At 41.3% G+C, this 20,473-nt stretch overlaps 1 protein-coding gene across 3 annotated transcripts in view; it reads right to left on the bottom strand.

Annotated features, from left to right (window-relative positions):
- LOC119735960 (transport and Golgi organization protein 2 homolog) overlaps positions 1 to 13,006 on the bottom strand; it is a 30,024-nt gene extending 17,018 nt beyond the window's left edge. Inside the window, exons 1-7 of one of the 3 annotated variants that reach the window (XM_038209937.1) lie at positions 12,842 to 13,006; positions 9,517 to 9,670; positions 6,989 to 7,272; positions 5,240 to 5,362; positions 3,537 to 3,651; positions 2,719 to 2,795; positions 1,277 to 1,430 (exon numbers count right to left, since the gene is read on the bottom strand). In XM_038209937.1, the coding sequence (XP_038065865.1) occupies positions 1,277 to 1,430; positions 2,719 to 2,795; positions 3,537 to 3,651; positions 5,240 to 5,362; positions 6,989 to 7,130 (611 nt within the window). In that variant the 5' untranslated portion in view covers positions 7,131 to 7,272; positions 9,517 to 9,670; positions 12,842 to 13,006. The remainder of the gene's footprint in view (positions 1 to 1,276; positions 1,431 to 2,718; positions 2,796 to 3,536; positions 3,652 to 5,239; positions 5,363 to 6,988; positions 7,273 to 9,516; positions 9,671 to 12,841) is intronic. The other 2 variants (XM_038209938.1, XM_038209936.1) reach the window with 2 other exon arrangements.
- Between the last annotated feature and the right edge of the window lie 7,467 nt (positions 13,007 to 20,473).

Below are 20,473 nucleotides of genomic sequence, written 5' to 3'. Positions count from 1 at the left end.
TAATAGACGATTCCATTAATTTTGTAAGGGGTGATTTAGTCCCTCTTTTGAGTTTTACATCGTTTCTTGAATACATTTCAAGAAAACAAAATATATTGTGACGTTGAACAACTGATTATGTAATAAAAAAATGTTTCAAACGCCATAAAAATTGTAGTGGTCTTTTTTCTTTCTTTTTTTAAACAGCGAAAATATTGGTAATTATTGTTCCCAAGAAAGAACACCCCTTTGTTACCACAAATGGTGTGGTCCGCTGTTGGGAAAGCATGCCTGCATATCGCTGCTGCACTGTACCAGTATCACGTACGGCTGGTGGCAAGTGTCGTAGACAGCTTTCATCACCGTACTTTTTTACCGCTCGGTACCTTTACGTGAGACGTGGTTTCGGTTTGTAAATGACTTTCTTAATTTATAATTCATTTCAGCAACATATCTCTTCTTATGCCAGTACATTAAATACACATGTGAATTTCATTTTTATTCTTCAAGGCTCGGCGTATAAGCCGCCCTGTGTATAAGCCGCAGTAAACATTTTCATGGGCAAAATCAACGTATAAGCCGCGGCTTATATTCCGAAAATTACGGTACATGAACACAGACATGTTCACGTTGGCAGGCGATCCTCATCAAAATTTTCCTTGGAGATACATGTAGTTCAAGGTGTAACACTGGCGTTTGCAACAACAGATTATTAAAGCTGAAGTTCAGAATATACTTAGATCACTTAAGTGTTCAACTACTCCAGAAATAACAACTTGGAGAAATCCCTAGAAATTGATATAAATACATTGATTTCTTCCAGACTTGAAGGTCAGCTTTACCAGTAACCAGTATTGACATTTCGGCATCGATGATGGCGATTTTTTTACTGACATGAAGTTAGAATTTCTTCTTCCGTTATAATTTAACATTTCAATCATACTGAGCATATTTCCTGAGAAACTCAACGTGCAAAAGGCCATGTTTTTTGGGGTGCATGAATTTCACTGCTCTGTTATAGCGTCTAAGTACGTAATCAGATTAGCTTTGCTTAAATCAACGCTTTGCCTTGGCTGGTAAATCACACTGGAATGGATGAAAGAGACTTTGCCATTTATAATCTGTTGAATTTCTGGTTTGCATGAATGGATTTTCATCAAATTATCAGTGATTATACACAAGAGTACAAACAATACACTCCATCAACATGAAATGCTAATGTTGGATACTTATTGAGAAATTTAAAGACGTCAACTTTTTTAGGGTCAACATAGAGAGATATACATTGTATACTTACGGTACATCGCGTGCCATCATTGCCAATAACTCCCCTGTTAGTTCTTCTTTGGTAAGGCTGTGTGCATTTTGGACGATTTTCTCGAGTTCTGTTCGTATGTGATCTGTCCTTGGCCATGACGTGTTGATTGTGTGGTTTGAGAATGTATGTATACCTGGAAAACAAAGGGATGGAGTTTTAAAACCAGTTAATGCTGTGGCCTCGTGGTCTGGAGCATTGAATTCGTGGTCTGCGGGTAAGTTCTGCAGGTTGTGGGTTTCGAGTCCAGCCTGGGGTTGTGGTGCGGATGCCCTTGGGCAAGGCACTTTGTCACTTATTGCTTCTCCCCACCCAGGAGTAAATGGTTACCTGTGAGGGCAGAGATGGTTATTATGGTTGATTTAGCTGTCTTGCCCTGAAATGGCTGCATCGAGTTGTATACTCCCCAGGGAGCTGAGATGGTATTTGGAATGTTTCATTGGCCCAATGATCAGGGGTAATAAAAATGTCAAGCGCTTTGATCTTAGTTAAAAGCACTATATGAGAACCTGTTATTATTATTATTATTATTACATAACCATGCTAAATCCATCAATGTCCAACAGCGGTAATATTTTATCAGATTGGGCGGGAACTAAAATACCACATGGTTTTAGGTGCTGGATTCTGTTGGATTCAGCAGGTTTTGAACTTGACTGTCCATGAATTTTGTCTGATCCCACATACTGCCAGAAAAATACCCGAAGGTGGTTAGGGTTACTTTTCAGGACATTTTTGTTTCTTGATTTTTAAAAAATAATAAATAAAACTTGGATGATATGTTTGATCAAAAATGTTGCAGACAGTTCAGAAAGTTGGCGTTTGACAAATTCTGCAAACTATGGTCAAGTCTGAAATGGGTACTGTTAGTCTACGACCATGGCATTTTACAGTTGCCGCTGTGTTGCTGTGACCACAAGGGAACAGGGGGGGGGGGAGGGGATTTCCAGAGGCAAAATGTAGTACATTGTTGTGTGGAGGATCTCGCCCATATAGAAGATCTCCCATGTACTCTACTAAAACAACTGGAAAAAAAGCTCTTAAGTACTTATTAATATCACTTGGAAGTTGCAACTGGGCCCAATTTCATGGCTCTGCTAACCACTGATTTCTGTGCTCACAATCACGATACAGTGCTAACAGCACTAGCAGAAAATTCTGTGCTAACCCTGTAAGCCACAAGTGCCACATTCTCCTTGCACCAACCCAAGGTGCCTTCCTGTCATGCTTAGCGTTTTTACTACACGTTTGTGAACATTCAGATTAAAACTGGCTAGCACGGTGCCGCGCCTTTCACTTGCTCAAATCAGTGCAGTGCACATTATGTGTACTTTAGTGGCTTGCACGAATACAGTTACTCCACAAAGTCCATATGTTTAAGTCATTTTATTAACAAACATATAAGTCTAAGAATCAGCACCAACCTGAGGTCAGTTTGATAGGGTCTGTCGTCTCCAGGGCATAGTTTGTGTAGTAGTTAGCGTCTACGCTTCCATTATTCCTGAAAACAAAAGTCAAAGTAAACACAATGTAAAGCAGAGAACATCTTCATAACGCAACTCTCTGTCAGTGGCAGGACACTGCGATTGCAAATATATAGCAAAGCCAGAAACTAAACACTGTAGTTCTGTGCTCATTCCATGAGAAATTGGTCGCTCGTACAGCACAAATTATTCCCAAATTAAAAAATAGAAACAGTTTCAAAATGTTCACCCCCTAAAAAAGTACACAATCCTTACAAACTTCATACATGAAGAGCAGTTGGTATTCTGTGGCCACATGTGCAGAGTGCACATAACCAATATTGCACTGAATGTGCCCAAACTTATGAAGTCTTCACATGAGACGAATGCACCTTCGTGTGGACACACAGTTCCAATGGCCCAACGCGCAAGAGCCCTTCAATATTGGCACTCTATGTCAGATTCACAATCGAGAGGTACTTGCACACACAGCCCCTTGTCCATATTACATGTGACATCACTGCCTTTAGGTTAGAAACAGGAACAACATCCATCTGAACATCTGTCTTTTGGGTTTTTTTTCAAACTGTACAGTATAACATAAGCATGTTGAACCCGTGCATATGTGATACGCATACATTGTAGAATAAACCACCATCACGCGACCAAGAAATGCAATTTTGTAAACAAACGTCACCTACACCTTATTTCACAATGCATTGCAAGCGCAAGGACGTCTAAGTCTCTGATTTTTCTTTAGCTTAGCCTGGCTTCCTTACCCAAGTTCCACAGTGATGAGATTGAAGCCGTTGTACGAATCGCATTCCTTTGCTATGCCCTGGAGGTAGGTCTGGCCATCCATGCTACCTTCCAGAAAGTCTGACACAAGGGAGCCTGTGTGAAGAGTGCATAGAACCATTTGAGAAATTTTACTGAAAACTTTCAAATTCCAATATAATGCCAGAATATTTAAAAAAAAAAAAAGTCCCAAGGGTAGATCCTAGGAGAAGTTTGCATTTTAAAGAGAGTTGGTACATTCCCAGATAAAGGAAATGTGCCAAACTCTGCTACATTGTTCCAACCCTACCAGTTTCCTCAAGAATTCTAGGACTCATGATTTGCAGAACTTCCTGACATTTTCAAAAGGAGAAGATCCAAAAACTGTTCACCGCCCCATTTCTTTTAACCACCCAAAACATTTCCAGTTAAAAACACTGGACTAAAGTTGATTAATTTTTTGTTCAACAACGAAGTTTCAATATTTATCTCCCAAACAGTGTATTTGTACCCTACCAATTGAGCTATCCAGCTTTGTGTTAGGCCAAAAAACAAAAAATCTTCGGTTTCTGGTATGGAGCTTGCCCTAAAAGTGGTGCGGCGACACGGCTTTTTTTCCCCATTTTTTTACTTCAAATGTCGGCTGATGACTTCATATGGTGCCCAACTAAATTGAAAATATATGGGAGCCAAGAGAGGCCACATAAAGCTTATACTCGATCATAACCCCATCGAAAAACATGTTAAACTTGTGCAGCAGCAGGATTCCAGTCAAACCAGTGAGTTTGGTGGTTTTGAGACATCATCTTACATTGAAAAAAAAATGTTTTAATTTTGCCGACGCGCATGGCTACGGCGACGCGCGGGCATACCAGAAACCGGAGACTTTTTTTTCTGGCCTTAGGGGATCCCTATTTTGTTTACGATTATTCTAATGAGGGCTTATCAGATGTGAAAAGTGACTCCAAGTTTCTGAGTCTATCTACACGTTTATTTCTTTTGGCTTATTGACACAATACAACAAAACAATTGTAGACTACTGAGGTGATGGACATGGGTTTTTCTACATGAATCCTGGAAAATGCATGACACCCTTGGAAGCCATACATTCCTAGTGCTACAGCGTGGCACACATCAGCAGGGTTCGACTTAAGCGGTAGCCCGCTAGCCAAATGCTAGTAAAAACAGCGACGGGCTAGTCAAACTATTTCCTTAAGTAGCCCGGCTGGCAATTCAAACATTATTGGGCTACGGCAAAGATGAAAAGACAGAAAGAAAGAAATCATTAAATTCAGAAAGCAAACCTGTATCAATTGTGTCAAATTTTATTAAGATCTGTTTATTAAAACACTGACAAGATTGTCTCAGGATACACGTTTTACATGTATGCACATTGTTGTTTATGAGACACTCTATAAAGAAAACATGCAGGTTAGTGAAAATGCTCACGGGCTAGTTAAGAGTCTCTCTCAGTAGCCCGGCTGGCTAGTGAAACAAAGTTAAGGTCGAACCCTGCACACCAGTCAATGTTTCCAGAATTTGCCGTACAAGCCCCACCCTCCACTGGTTTGTGTACATTTCTCACAGTGCCTCTGACAGAGTTTGACTGAGCTTTTGTGGTCACCTGACAAAAACTCATGATCTAATTGGTCAACGCATACTTTTTGATTGATGGGCAGGTGGATCACCTGTTCAACACACTCACCTCTTCCTTTGGCATCAGGGTTAATCCCGTCAGGTTTCAGGATATTCAGAAGCATGGCCAGCCTGCCTGATCGGCTCATACCTAGCCAGGTGCCTCCCTCCTTGCCTACAAACATATCCTGACCTGAAAAACACAAGAACTAATGAATGAACGGAAAAGTGAAGATCTAAAGTTAAAGCCCTGTGGCCAAGGGAGAGTGTGGACTAGTGGTTAGGGTTTGCGACTCATGATCAGAGGGTCAGGGGTTCGAATCCAGCCGCTGGTCATATGTTGTGTCCTTGGGCAAGCCACTTCACCCCCACTTGCCTCTCTCCACCCAGGAGCACCGTGGGGAGTGTAGCCTAGTGGTTAGGGTTCGTGACTCATGATCAGAGGGTCAGGGGTTCGAATCTAGCTGCTGGACTTATGTTGTATCCTTGGGCAAGCCACTTCACCCCCACTTGCCTCTCTCCACCCAGGAGCACTGTGGGGAGTGCGGCCTAGTGGTTAGGGTTCGTGACTCATGATCAGAGAGTCAGGGGTTCAAATCCAGCTGCTGGCCATATGTTGAGTCCTTGGGCAAGCCACTTCTTCCCCACTTGCCTCTCTCCACCCAGGAGTATAAAAATGGGTACCGGCTTTAGCTGGGAAGTAACCTGCGATAGACTAGCATCCTATCCAGGGGGAATAGAAATATAAGGCATGCAACTGGGGATTAAGAAAAACACGAGGAAACTCCAAACCACACAAGACTTTGTGCAGTATTTTTCAGTTCATAATGACATTCATGCGAAGTGAAAAACGAGGAAATCAGCAGATCCAAGGAAAAGTTGCATGCCTGAAATATTCTCAGTAGTTTCAAGCTACTGAAAATAGAAATAAACGCCGACCTGATGGGCCACATTGGCTCGAGGCAGAATTCAATTGTTCTTTTTTTATCATGCAGCCTAGACAATTATTGTGACAGAATGGCACTTTAACAAGTCATTTTGGGATTATAACAGACGAACACCCTGTCACTTTACACACAGCAATGACTCCAAAATTACACCATTCTAATCTCAAATTTGTGCCCGTCACAGAGAGGGCCATTTAGCTGGAATCCTCTTTTACTTGACTGGTCGACTCATTGACTATCACTTGGGAATGGTTACCTATACAAATAATGAATGTTCATGAGTGCATTGGTAAGAATAATTTCATGACGTGACAGATAGATTGTTTCATTCCACGGCAACAATGGCAACGCTGACTTTCCAGTACCCCGATCTAGGTCTAGCAGCAGAGGCCTGGGGCCAATTTCATAGAGCTGCTTAAGCACAAAATTTGCTTCAGCACAAAAAAAAACTTTGCTATATAATCAGGTTACCCACCGAAACTCCATGCGATTGTTAAGCTAAGTAAACAACAGCTAAATACCAGTCACAAGCAATTACATCGAATGGCGTTTTGGACGGTGAACTGATTATAATAAGCAAGGGCTTTTTTGTGCTTAAGCAAATTTTGTGCTTAAGCAGCTTTATGAAATTGGCCAGAGCTCAGGTCACGTGGGTCAGTGAGGGCCCTCTATAGACATTTATCCTGCTGCAACCATTTCAGTCATGTTCCCCGTATCCAATAACAGTGCTGAATGATTTTTATTATGCAAAAAGGAACCAGACTATTTTTACTTCCAGCCTTGCTTTGGTTATGTTGATTTGAATGGGAAAATCAAGATGGCCGCAACATGATAATGGTCTATTATGAATCGTTCAGATTTCTCAATCTTACCACTTATGATGTCGGTGTTCCTGTCCCAGAACTCGGCCGGTTTGGTGGGCCTCTCGTAAAACTCATCTCTGTTGAAGGCGAGTATGAGACGATATCCGCCATCCCCGGGGTCTGGGTTTAACACGAACGCCGTCAGACACATAAGTGCACTGTAGCGTCTCTGAATTCTCAGCAGAGTTCTTGAGGGAATGACGAGTTGGCACACGACATGAAGGTTAAACCAGTTACACTTTATTTAACTCTCTTTCAGCTGTTGTCAGTTCAGTGCTCGTAATCAACAGGACCTGTAAAAGAAGTGTTAAAATTACGACCTCTCGTGCCTTAGTTTTGGCAACGTGACTTGCCTAAGTTTCCTAAATAAACCACAACTCCCCATCAATTATTTAATTTTCAAAAACGTTTCCTAGAACTTCCTGGATTCTCATACAGCCTTGGGGGGGAGCTCACAATTTTGTTTTCCAAATTTCTCTTTTGAGTTTGAGTTTTGTCAAAAATTATTGCCTAAAATGTTTTGCTGCAGGGGGGCGGACTATTTTTACGTTCGTGGCAATAAATTATTGATGTTAAAGTTTAACAAATTTGTCAATTCCAAGCATGCTGGACAGCTTGTGGTAATTTTTATAGATTGTATATGCATTGTTACATAGTTTTGTTTTGCAATTTCAGTAAACGTACTACATACACATGTACCGGTATGTTAACAAGAGAAGACAAAAAATCTAACAAATATTAAGAGAGAAGCCAAATTAAAATTACAAAAATGAAAAAAAAATATAAAAAAACAGAAAATTAAAAAGGAAATCATTGGTTCTTTATTTTGCCAACCCCCCAGTGTCTATCCGGTTCGTTAGTGTGACGTCACCTCCAGCACTTTCTGCATGAGTGGAACCGGAAGTTAACGCAACTCGAGCGTTTGTAGCCAATGTGCGCTAGTCACTAATGGTGGGCGCGCGTGTATGACGTTTTTACTAACGAACTGGATTCACCACAAGACATTAGACCAATGTAAGCATAGCATTAAAATGATTTATTTATTGATATATAACATTAAGTCATAATTTTGTTATAGTCCTATACAGGGTGGCCCCCCCCCCCCCAAAAAAAGAACTGCGTACTTTCGCTACCCTGAAATCCAAACAACCTCTACCAATGCATGGGGAATTCTGATAAAAGAACAATGATAGCAAGATCGCCTGATTCGGTCTAGTATTTTTTGTTCTAGAGCCTATTTTGTGAAACAAAGTCGGGAGTCATTTTTTTTCCCCGCTGAATTACTAAACTGTGCCCGCGAATTTAGACTTAATTGGAATGAGGGATTAATAATACTGTTACGTAATAATCCCCCCCCCCCCCCCCTGAAAGATACAGTGTGCTTCACAAAATAGGCTCTGCAGCAAAAACTACTCAACCGAATCAAGAGATCTCGGTATCATATTTCTTCTTAAAAGATTCTCCAACTATTGGTTCAGGTGGTTTGCGTCTCAAGGTAGTGGAAGTATCGCCGTATCCGGTGCTGGTGACAGCTTAAACCTTCAAGTTCATATTGAACAGATTTTGCCAGCTCTGTAACTTTAAGTCCCCAGTTTTGCATGCAACACAGAATGTATACATTACATTGATCGTGCAGTAAACTACCCACAATAAGTTGCATTTCCTTCATATCAGAAATTAGCTATCCCAGCATGCCAAGTGGAGGATACGAGCCAAATTATTGACTGAAGGGGCATGCAAAGAATTTTCTGAGAGGAACACATTTCTTGCAACTTTCTACTCCTCTTAAATGTATAAAAACTACATATTTGACATCCCTTTTGGTTAATTTGATTGAAAAGTGCACTTCTTTCATTTTGTCTTTGAACAGTTGAAACTTTCCGTGCTTTTCCGGACCACTGAGGGCGCTGTTGCTGTGATGTCATTCCAGGAAGACACTGTTCAGTTTCTTGTTCTAACTGTAAATCCAACATTTGCTTATTTAAAACATTTGTGAGAGAGGGTTGCTTGATTGGCTTACTGCAACGTACTTACACGACAACAGATCACCAAATAGAGAAGAAAATTTACGACAGCAAAATATCAAAACTTCTAGCAACATTTTGTGCTGAAATAGCAGTTTCCACACGGAATGACATCGCAATTTTGGTGTAAAAAAACCCTGAAGCACCAAAATTCCCCCAAATGGCAAAACAAAAATTGAAAATAATGTTATATGGGACAAGGTTCATATTCAAGGATTGCATTTAATAAAATTACATTTGAATGCGCCCTTTAAAGACTACATGTACATGTAAAGCAGTGACAGCCATTTTCTGCAGTGGCACCAGGCTCGAGCAAGTCGCGCTCAGGAAATACGCACGCACTCCGTGCTCCTTCGACCAATAGGGTTGTTAAAATGCGCGCGCACCTCGTCTTCAAGAAAGCATGCGGCAGCGCGCGGACGTGGCGCCACCTCAAAAATGGCTTTTAGAATTGTTCAGCGATTTTAAATATACATGTTGTAGGAAGAAAAGGTGAATGAATATGAACCATACCACAGAGAAATTGATGCAAAATCCCACAGCTGCAGGAATGTTGACGGCAGATGGAATGCTCTGATGAATGGAGTGACGTTTTCTGATGATTATGCGAGGACTGTGGTTTTGTTGATTGGCAGCTGCTGGCAGTGTTGTAGCACGGCCCAACGCTCTGGGAAGTAATAGATGCAAGGGATTGCCCTTGAATTTCAAAGCAAGCTCCGCTGTCACGCCGCGACTTATTATTTGGCAAATTTTTTCCTTTTTTGGTTATGGATGAAAGGCAGCAAAGTTGATAATGTATGCTTCATGGACACATTTTGTTATTCTTAATGAAATTTGGACGGGTGTGCGACCCCAGCAAGGTGTATGGGCTCCATGCACAAACTTGTACAGACCACTGGGAGAAACATTGGAACGCATTGTCGACGATACATGACCCTCACGCGAAGAAGGTATGGCTATGTGCACAATCGGAATAAAATGAGTTGTGCGTGCTTCACGCCATAAGCGCTCATGACATGTTCTGTCCACTGGGCTCTCAAAAAGTGGTAAAAAGCGCCCTCTCTTGTTTGCGCACAGAGTCCATATGTACATGTGTCCATGCAAATCAGGCTACAATGGCTGCGTACATGTAGTGTGTACTAGTTCGAAAATGTGTGACACTTAATACTGTGCACGAGAGTCCCAAAACTTAAGATAATGAAAACATGCAATACAAGAAAATAGACTGCCACAAGGAACAACCAGTCCAACACCCCTTTAGTACTGCATCAATCAACCGTGCCAAAGAAACACCCGGTACCTTGAGTACGTTGGATATGTACCACGTCGAAATCACTTGGCCCTCACTCCCAGCTTCAAATTGTTGAAGAAAAGTCTCACATTAAAAAATTGAATTGAGACCTCAAACTTGGCTGGTGAAATACTGAGGAACCTTGTCTTTGCCTCATGAAAATTTTGGAGACATTTGTTGGCTAAAGGGTGAGTTAAGTTGGCAAGATTTTATTTTGTATGTTTGTTCTGCACACAAGGTCCCAGTCTATGCAAACAGATTCAGCGATTAATTATGCAAAACAGACTGCGTCTTTCTGGTTCTGGTTGAGTCGGTAAAATTCACTCAAGTATATCACACCAACTTTTGACCTTACGACTCATATTGGTCTTGACCTGGAGATTCTGACCATTCAGCGGGCGCCTTGTATCGGGTCTTCCGGGCCCTAACCAGTTGCTGTACGACAAAAATATGGCAGACAGATTGACCACTCAACAGCTTAGTCCACAATTGTGATCGAAACGACGTCACAATTTCTAAAGTCGACTCCGATTGGCTGGTGCGCAGGGCCGCATAAAATTTGTATGCTAGGATATATCAGACGTTGGTTCGTGTGGCTCTGCACACGTGAATGTCCGATCCACAGACTAGCCCACTCCCAGTCTGGGTGTGTGCATTCATCAGTAAAACAGCTTTACATATATGTCCAGGGTTCCCTGAGGATTTGAAACAATAAACCTGAGGACCTTAGCCCAAGTCCTCAGAAGGTTTTCGTGATGGTAATTAGCCAATTAAGTATGTATTACTTGTATAAAGGAATCAATGTGTGCTCCGGAGGTTTTTATCACTCTGTTTAAGACCGCTTAGAGTCTGGGTGCTGATAATTACCCGAGCCGGAGGCGAGGGTAATTATCAGTACCCAGACTCTAAGCAGTCTTAAACAGACAATGACAGAGTGATAAATACCGACCGAGCACACATTTATTCCCATTCATAAATACCTTTTCGGTAAAAAAAATCGTTCAAAAACTCCCGGTTTTGTTCAACAAGTTCACTTCATGCTTTTTGAAACATCCCTCTAGCAAAATAATGGAGTGTTCAGCTGGCGAGTAAGATGTAAACAATCCTTTTATAAATGGAGATTGACGCGCGCGTATTGAATTGCGTTTTGAATTTAGAACTATAAAATTCTGACTCGCTGGTAGTGTTGCGCACGCCTACGTGAGGATTGTGAACGTTCAACCAATGAAATGGTAAGAGGCACTGGATTTTTAGGAGTCCAAATTGCATGCAAAACTGGAAAAGTGTTTCAGACCAGCTAGCCATGTCTTTATCATCCGTTTAAGACCGGCCACGTGACGAGCTCTCGACCAATAGGAATAGCTAAACTGTCTGAGGTATTTATGAATTGTAATTTAATACCTGTATACTATTATTAATGTTATTATTTATTGTTGTAAATGTATACCTTTTGCCAACATGAAATAAATGTTGAAATGTTCAAAGCGAAAATGGCAATTAACTTCATTTAAATGCCAAAATCATTAATACTCAGTGAAACTTGAGATTATTTCCTTACAAGAAAACCTAACATAGGCCTAGTGAATACAAAATGATACTAGATGTTGGCTACGTTCCACAGGAAACCAGAATATTGACTTTAGTTCTACGCGCTTCCTTTCACAGACCAGTTACAAAACAAGCGGGCATTTCCCCGAACTGGATCGTGGGTATAATGTTTGAGTGGGAAAGATTCCCACATCTGGCAATCACTCATTTTTCCCTGCAGTGACCTATCAGCCATCAGAAAGCGATAATACATGTAGGCCTAGGCCTATGTCCTAAAAAGTCAAATTTAGCAGGGAAAATATTGAAGTATTTACTGAGAAAACACTTAGAAATTTTCAGACCAGTCTCGTTGTCTTGCTTTCCGCGACAACGCACCAGACGAAAATTGAACTCACTTGCGGCGCCTGAAAGCAGTGTGGTACCCACATACATCGCGCGCGCAGATTTTTTTGATGTCATCACGTGATGCATACATTTACATAATTAGCAAAACAAAATGGAAGACAGCCGTTGGAATTGGCGTATTTTTACGGACAAGCCACCGAAATCGTCAAGATTTTTCATTTTTTTTGTGGTCTGTTTCAAGTCGATCATTAGGCTTCGTAAATGACTGCTGAATGTATGAGGTATGTAAATGAACTCTGGGTCGGGATATTAGAGGTGAAAATGAACAATTTTTGAGAGGCCATTTTTTTAGGGTCTCTTAGTCTTGCTACCACATTCTAACGAACAGGTTTTGCCTCCAGCGTTACATCATGTGAATGAATATGGAGCATGTCAGCTGGAGTTACTCTAGACCCGTGAACGTGGCTTGTAAGTTGTATACAACGCCACGTTCACGGGTCTAGATTTACTCCAGCTAGATTCAATGAGAACTGACATGACTCGACTGAGAAGTGACAAATGACACGAGTTTCGCAACTATCATGACTATTCCTTCCTCCATGGTAGTACTAAAACAAGTAGGGAAATAAAGAAATTAGTAGAACTATTAATTACCTAAAGTTCTCCTTTATCAAGTCACATTCCTCAGCAAACAAATGTCACTTCATACTTTGTTTCCGGAGTCGGCGATTTCATCCAATTAAATCTGACGAATCTCAACCTTCAAAGTTCGCACTTCTGTTTTTGCTGCAGAAGTGGTACACTGTTCGCATAGTGCCACGCAACAGCGCCCTCTTTTGTCAAATTCGGGCGCTAGCTGTATTAAATAATCACAACAGCTGTACAATGGGCCAAGTAAAAAAAACCGGAAAAAATGTTGCAACGTTTAATTTTCTTCATATATCATCTCAGTGAAGGTCATTTATTGCAAAAATGACGATAAGATATGAATCTGGGACTGAGAAACATATTTTGTTCTTGACTCATAGACTTTGTACACAATCGCGCAAGTCGCGTCAGAATCAGGTTGCAACATTTTTTCAAACACAAGCTGGTCGTCCAGTTTTTTTTTTCAAAAAGAGGAGGATGAGGGCCTTTATATTTTTTTATTTTTATTTTTTATCTGATAGTTCTGGGTTTAAGTTATCTCAGGGGCGGATCCAGGAATTTTTGCACTTGGCTCCGCAAAATCAAGGGGGGGGGGGGGGGGGGGACTCGTACAATACTTTCAATGGGGGCGCTGTTGAAATCCGACGATAGTGTACAAATACCCCCGCAACCAAGCAGGATTTTGGACACGGGCGGATATGCGGATATATTAAATTATTAATACCAGTATAATTGTTTTGGGGCGCCAAAGCGGGGGTATATTTTTTATGAATTTCTATGAAAAAAAAACACCCACATTTTTGACAGAGCTAAAGGGGGGGGGGGTACCCCCCCCCCGGATCCACGCCTGTATCTAACAGTTGATGACCACAAAACATTCTTAAATGCTAATTGAACATGAGTAAAGCTGTGAGAAGCATCCAAACTTCTGAAACATCTTCTTTTTTATGTTATGCCTGAAATTACATACAAATTGATGCAGCCTCAACAAAGGAACTGCGGGCAGGGACGATCAACCGAAACGTATTTTATTCGGCCTTAAAGATGAGTTCCGGTTCTATTTTGAGTTTTACCCGAGTCGAAAGATAAATTTGGTGGGTTTTTTTTCGACTTGCTTTTTTCCTAGCAATATAAAAAGTTATTCACTTTTGAATGAGACATCGGCCTCAATATCACTGTGACGTTATTCTGACGTCATCAAATATGAAATTACAAGCGATATTAGATCGGAAATCAACCCAAATCATAAATGCTGACAAATTCCCTCGGGAAGAGAACGAAATACGTTTTCTCAGACATTTTAATTCCGAAGAACCTAAACATAATTTCCCCATTATTAAGTTTAAAAGATACTTTCTCCCTCGACGATAAAAACCGAAAATTGCACGTTAAAAGAGAGTAATGTGCAACCTCGTCCCCAGTGCTTACTTTATTTCCAACCGCGTTTCCAATAGTAAGCCCTGGATAGGAAACTTTCTTACTGTATCCTGATTCGATACCGCAATTTGCTAATAATGGATTTGTATCGTATAGTTGGTGTTGTTATTTCCAACGTGCATTACGTGTTTTCACGTTAAATGTAATTTTAACGTCCACGCCTTCTCAAAAATACTCCTTTCTTTTCCAGTTTGCTCATATCAATATGAAATGCGATACTGCATATTGGCGGGCCAGATTGTAACATTTTAACTTCCAAAAAAATCGTGTTTTCAAGACTCACGGCGCCAAGAATTGATGCTGATTTATCCCAGACACCGCATACAAAAACAAACGCTAACGCACAGGTAGGCACCAGACTATTCCTTATTTGCATACGTGTTCAAAAATCTTGCACATGCCAAATAATGATCCAATACCAGGGTGAGAGAGCAGGTAGTGTGGGCGCGTACTGCTCAACATCCTGGGGACGTAGTTGAGTAATTTTTAAATTAATTTCAGGCCCGTAAGCGAGGGGGGGGGGGGTCGACTATCCCCCCCCCCAAATACAAAAAAAAAGAGAGAAGAAAATCGGCTTTGAAAACTTTGAAAAAAGAAATATAACTGTATGTTACGAAAGCCCATTAGCGCCACTGCAAGTATATATGTTACAGATTATGTAATTCGTTATTACGGATTATTAATTCGTTATTACGGATTATTAATTCGTTATAACGGATTATTTAATTCGTTATTACGGATTATTTAATTCGTTATTACGGATTATTAATTCGTTATTACGAATTAGGTCTGATGTTCTCACACGTGGAGAGCACGTGACCAGGGGCCTGTGTATATAGCGCCGCTAGGCGGCGCTATCTTTGCATACAACGTTTGCACTCCTGTGTATTACTTGCCGAGTAATGACTCAGAACGTATGAGTAATCCGTAATAACGAATTACTAATCCGTAATAACGAATTAAATAATCCGTAATAACGAATTAATAATCCGTAATAACGAATTAATAATCCGTTATAACGAATTATTAATCCGTAATAACGAATTAATAATCCGTAATAACGAATTAAATAATCCGTTATAACGAATTAGTAATCCGTAATAACGAATTAAATAATCCGTAATAACGAATTAATAATCCGTAATAACGAGTTAATAATCCGTAATAACGAATTAAATAATCCGTAATAACGAATTAGTAATCCGTAATAACGAATTAAATAATCCGTAATAACGAATTAATAATCCGTTATAACGAATTAGTAATCCGTAATAACGAATTAATAATCCGTAATAACGAATTAAATAATCCGCAACATAATTATGTACTTGCAGTGGCGCTAATGGGCTTTCGTAGAATAGAGTCTGGTGACGGTACATAGAAATCTCTTTGAATAAAATGTGAATAGTTCATTCATGTGCACATGTTATGCAAAGCAGGGGCAGTGGTTCAAGGATATCTATGTCGACTTGCAAAAAGTGTGCAAGAACGCGACTTGAATGCTTTTATGTGTTCACAATACAACGACGCTGTTTAGATATTTCACTGTGTGACACAGTGAGAAATTTTGGAATCATAATGGCGTCATGGCGGTCCCCATCCTTCCCCAGTCCCCCTAGTTAGTCCGCTTGGGTTGTGTGAGCGAGAGAGCGTGTAAGGGTGATCCTTTGGTAGTCTGCTGCGGGCCTGGCGGTAAATCTCCGCCGAAACGGATCTGCGTACCCGACCGTAGAGGCTAGGCCGTTCGCCGCTACTCGCCGGGGCAGTCGTCCGAGGCAGTACCGCTACAATATCATTAGAGTGGTTTTCAATGAAAGGGCATTGTTGCTGTGATGCAAAGCGTATGGCAACTTTTATATCCTTCATTTATCACCGTGCATGACGTGCAAGGCCGAAGGAACACGTTGCAAACCGGCCATGGGACTGGTTCTCAGACCAAAAGATTCTGACTATTCCAGCTGATGAATCTTAAGGCTGCATCCGAATCAACTGTCTAGAGCTAGGTCTAGGTCCGCGCCCATTGAAAATACGCGGGGACGCGCTGACAATAGACGTAGCCGTAGCTCTGGAAGCCCGTTTCGGACACGGCCTTAGGTCAGGCAGCCTCCGTGGCTAAAAATAAACATGACGACATTGATGGCCCTTTTTCAAAGCTCGGCTTCGTTTCCGATTTCGTTTTATCGCTTGTTATAAAGGCTATTAAAAATGTATGGAATAAACATGTTAGACATCTATATATATAAGAGAGAGTTTAACTCGGCCTCCGAGACGATGTTTGCTCATGAAAGGATCCGAGACCGCGGGCTCCCGCGGCGCCAAAATCGCTCCACGTCCGTGGAAAAATACGGAGGGTGTCTTCCGCCGGGTCGGACACTTCGGGTCGTCCTGATTTTCCCGTACGGACCGGCGATCCTTTTCGTCTATTTTTCGTGACAGCATTTTGCACAGGAATTTTCCGTCGTGTGCGCTTTCACGTTGACTGCCTGGCCGCCCCCTGTGCTGGCTTTTCTGCGAGTCTAGACTGTGCGAGGTCAGCGAGGTCAACGTAGGGGTTTCGTTTACGTGTTCTACTCAGCCGTACTGCCAAAGCGTTCACCAAATTGTGATATGGGGTGACCTTGGTAAAATATTTTTTCTCCATGGTGCGTGGCCACCGAGTGCCCCTATTCTTTCATATGCTTCGCTTGCCGCCCCTGCGCCGAGTGCAACGAATACTCAGAAGGACTACACATTAAGTATGCCTTGCGCGGTCTGACCAATCGAAAGTCTACACTGCGTAGTATATCCGGGCTATGCAAAACTGTCGATGGCAACGCGTACTGCAGCCTGCTCCACACCCTGGAAACGAGGTTGGGTCTACGGTGCTCGCTATTTGCATGATTTGAAGCACAAGCATGTGAGTGACGTGTATAGTGCTCTGTTGCTTCCATCGTGTGTTACATGCTTCCACCAAGGCTGAGCGTTGTGAGTTCGCTGCCCGCCACAGTGTTGCGTTATAATTTCGGGGGCCTGTCTGGGATCAACGAAGGATCGATGCATTGCTTCAAACATCGAGATCTTAAACGCAGTCACACAAAAAATCAACGAAAATGTGTCCGATCCGGCGGAAGACACCCTCCACATTTTTCCACGGACGTGGAGCGATTTTGGCGTCGCGCAAGACCGCGGTCTCAGATCGTTTCAGGAGCAAACATTTCTCGGAGGCCGAGTAAAATTTGCTCTTATATAGATGGTTGCCCCAAGTTGAATAACAGTTGACTCGACAAGTTCCTCGCAGACAGTCTCGCAAATTGTAAGACGTTCAAGTTTACGTTTGTTGAAGAGTCCAATATACTGAAACTTAATTATGACCTTCTTAATCTTAATCAGCCTTCGCCTGTGTACTACGGCAAGCCTTTCAAGTACGTTTTCCCACAAATGCCACTGCCTCACAAAATGCCAATTTAACAGAACGGGAACATTTACAGACTGTTGCCATGGTACATAATTGTTAGCGGTCAGAAATTGTCTCAGATCGCACCACAGAAATTGCTTTTCTATAACTGCATGTCTTCTCAACTAAATCCCCCAGTTACATTCATCTCCCCACATTTTCATCCCCAACTCTACGCCCTACCCGATCTATGATCGGATAAATCAGCGAGGGATCGATGCATTGCTTCAAATATTGTGATCTTTGAACTATGTTGGGTTGGAATAACGAAGAGTGCATAAATAATAATATTGGCGGTTGTTGGCTGTTTGGCCTTGCTTATATTATGGTTGAACCATGCCAACTTGAATAAAATAGTTAAATCGACTTTTTCCTCGTAGGTCTCGCAAATTGTAAGAAGTTCAAGTTTACGTTTGTTGAAGAGTCCAATACTGTACCTTCATAATGACCTTCCTCCATGATTCAGACTATGTAATTTTATGGTAACACACTCAACATTTTTATTGCAAATGCCACCTTCACGTTTTATTCCATTATGATTTATTGTCAAAACAGTACAATCAGCCTTCGCCTGTGTACTATACGGTAAGTCTTTCAACTCAGTTTTCCCACATTAACAAACGCGACTGCCTCACAAAATGCAATTTAACAGACCAACGGGAAAATTTACAGACAGTTATACATGCCATGGTACATAATTATCATGGGCGCGGCGTCAATCGGTGGGGGACGGGGGACCCCCACCCCAACATTTTAAAGCGGGCAATATCGTTTGGTTCCCTACCCCCACTTTTTCTTCCCCGAATAAAAATTGTGGCCTACTAAATATTCTTTTGCTCAGAACAGCTGATTCAATTGACTCCAAACTCGAAAATGATGTTTAAAAGATGATCTTTTGTTTTACTATCGTACGTGGTCAGAAATTGCCTCAGATCGCGTCACCCTAAATTGCTTTTCTATAGCTACATGTCTTCTCAACTAAATCCCCCATTTACATTTAACTCCCCACACTTTCAACCCCAACACAAATACGCCCTACCCGATCTATGATCGGGTAAATCAGCTTGTACAGTTATATTTCGTTATCAAAGCTTTCAAAGCCGATTGTGTTGGTGGTCGAACCCCCCCCCCCCACACCCACCTACGGTCCTGCAATTATTTAACACATTACTCTCTTTTAACGTGTAATTTTTTGGTTTCTATAGTCTAAGGGGAAAGTATCTTTAACTTAATAATAGGGAAATGTGTGGGTTCTTCGGAATAAAATGTCTGAGGAAAAATTCTTCGACCTTCCCGAGCGAATTTGTCAGCTTTATCGATTTTGGTTGATTTCAGATCTAAAATCGCTTGTAATTTCATATTTGATGACGTCAGAATAACGTCACAGTGATATTGAGATCGATGTCTCATTCAAAAGTGATTAACTTGTAGGGCCTATATTTCTAGGAAAAGAGCAATTCGGAAAAAAATATTATCCTTCGACTCAGGTAAAACTCAAAATAGAATAAAAAACGTTCCGGTTGATCGTCCCCACCTGCTTTCTTTGTTGAGGCTGCATCAATTTGTATTTAATTTCAGGCATAACATAAAAAAGGAGAAGTTTCAGAAGTTCGGATGCTCGTAAGTTATGTCAATAAGCATTTTAAGAATGTTTTGTGGTCATCAACTATTAGACACGGGCGCGGATCGGGGGGGGGGGGGGGGGGGGGGGGGGGGTTAAACCTCCCCCCCCCTCAGCTCTGTCAAAAAATTGGGTGTTTTTTTTTTATAGAAATTCATAAAAAATAATGATAACTTCCCCCCCCCCCCCCCGCTCTGACACCCCAAAACAATAATACTGGTATTAATATTTTGATAGATACGCCAAAAGATACATCCAAAATACGGACAGATGCTGGGTTGCGGGGGTATTTGTACACTATCGTCGGATATCAACAGCGCCCCCAATGAAAGTATGTTTGTTTTTGCGGAGCTCCAAAAAACCTGTCTACATTTCAACATTGATTTGCTGATGAACCCCCCCCCCAGCAAAAATTCCTGGATCCGCCCCTGAGACAACTATACCTAGAACTATCAAATAAAAAGGGCCTTCTCCTTTTTAAGACACATATCGCACCGTGTAAGCTTAATATGCTCAATAAAAAAAATCAAAAATATAAAGGCCCTCATCTGTTTTTGGAAAGAAAAAAAAAACACCAACCGGACGACCAACTGGTTTCAAGAACAAAATTGAAATTGTTTCTCAGTCCCTGGTTCATATCTTGTCATTTTTGCAATAAATGACCTTCATTGAGATGATATATGAAGAAAAACGTGGCGTCGGTATGCAACATTTTTTTTCATTTTTTTTCTTTTTTTTCTTGGCACATTGGAGGATTTTTAATATTCCTCCATGCCTGGTGGCGGCTGCCTGGTGATAGCTGCGTACGGTACAGTGCAGCTGTTGTAATTATTTAATATAGCTACATGTAGCTCCCGAATTTGACAAAAGAGGGCGCTGTTGCGTGGCACGAGCATGGAAGTGTGAACGTGAACTTGAAGGTTGAGATTCGTCAGATTTAATTGGATGAAATCGCCGACTCCGGAAACAAAGTATGAAGTGACATTTGTTTGCTGAGGAATGTGACTTGATAAAAGGAGAACTTAAGGTAATTAATAGTTCTACTAATTGCTTTATTTCCCTACTTTTATAGTAGTTTTAGTACTACAATCTTGCGAAACTCGTGTCACTTCTCAATTCTCATTGAGTGGGAAAGACTCCCACATCT

This window comes from Patiria miniata, unplaced genomic scaffold (genome assembly GCF_015706575.1).
Source record: "Patiria miniata isolate m_02_andy unplaced genomic scaffold, ASM1570657v1 HiC_scaffold_29, whole genome shotgun sequence".
Classification (NCBI taxonomy): domain Eukaryota; kingdom Metazoa; phylum Echinodermata; class Asteroidea; order Valvatida; family Asterinidae; genus Patiria; species Patiria miniata.
The sequence above is the reverse complement of the archived record's forward strand: the minus strand, read 5'-3'. Positions and strand labels throughout refer to the sequence as shown.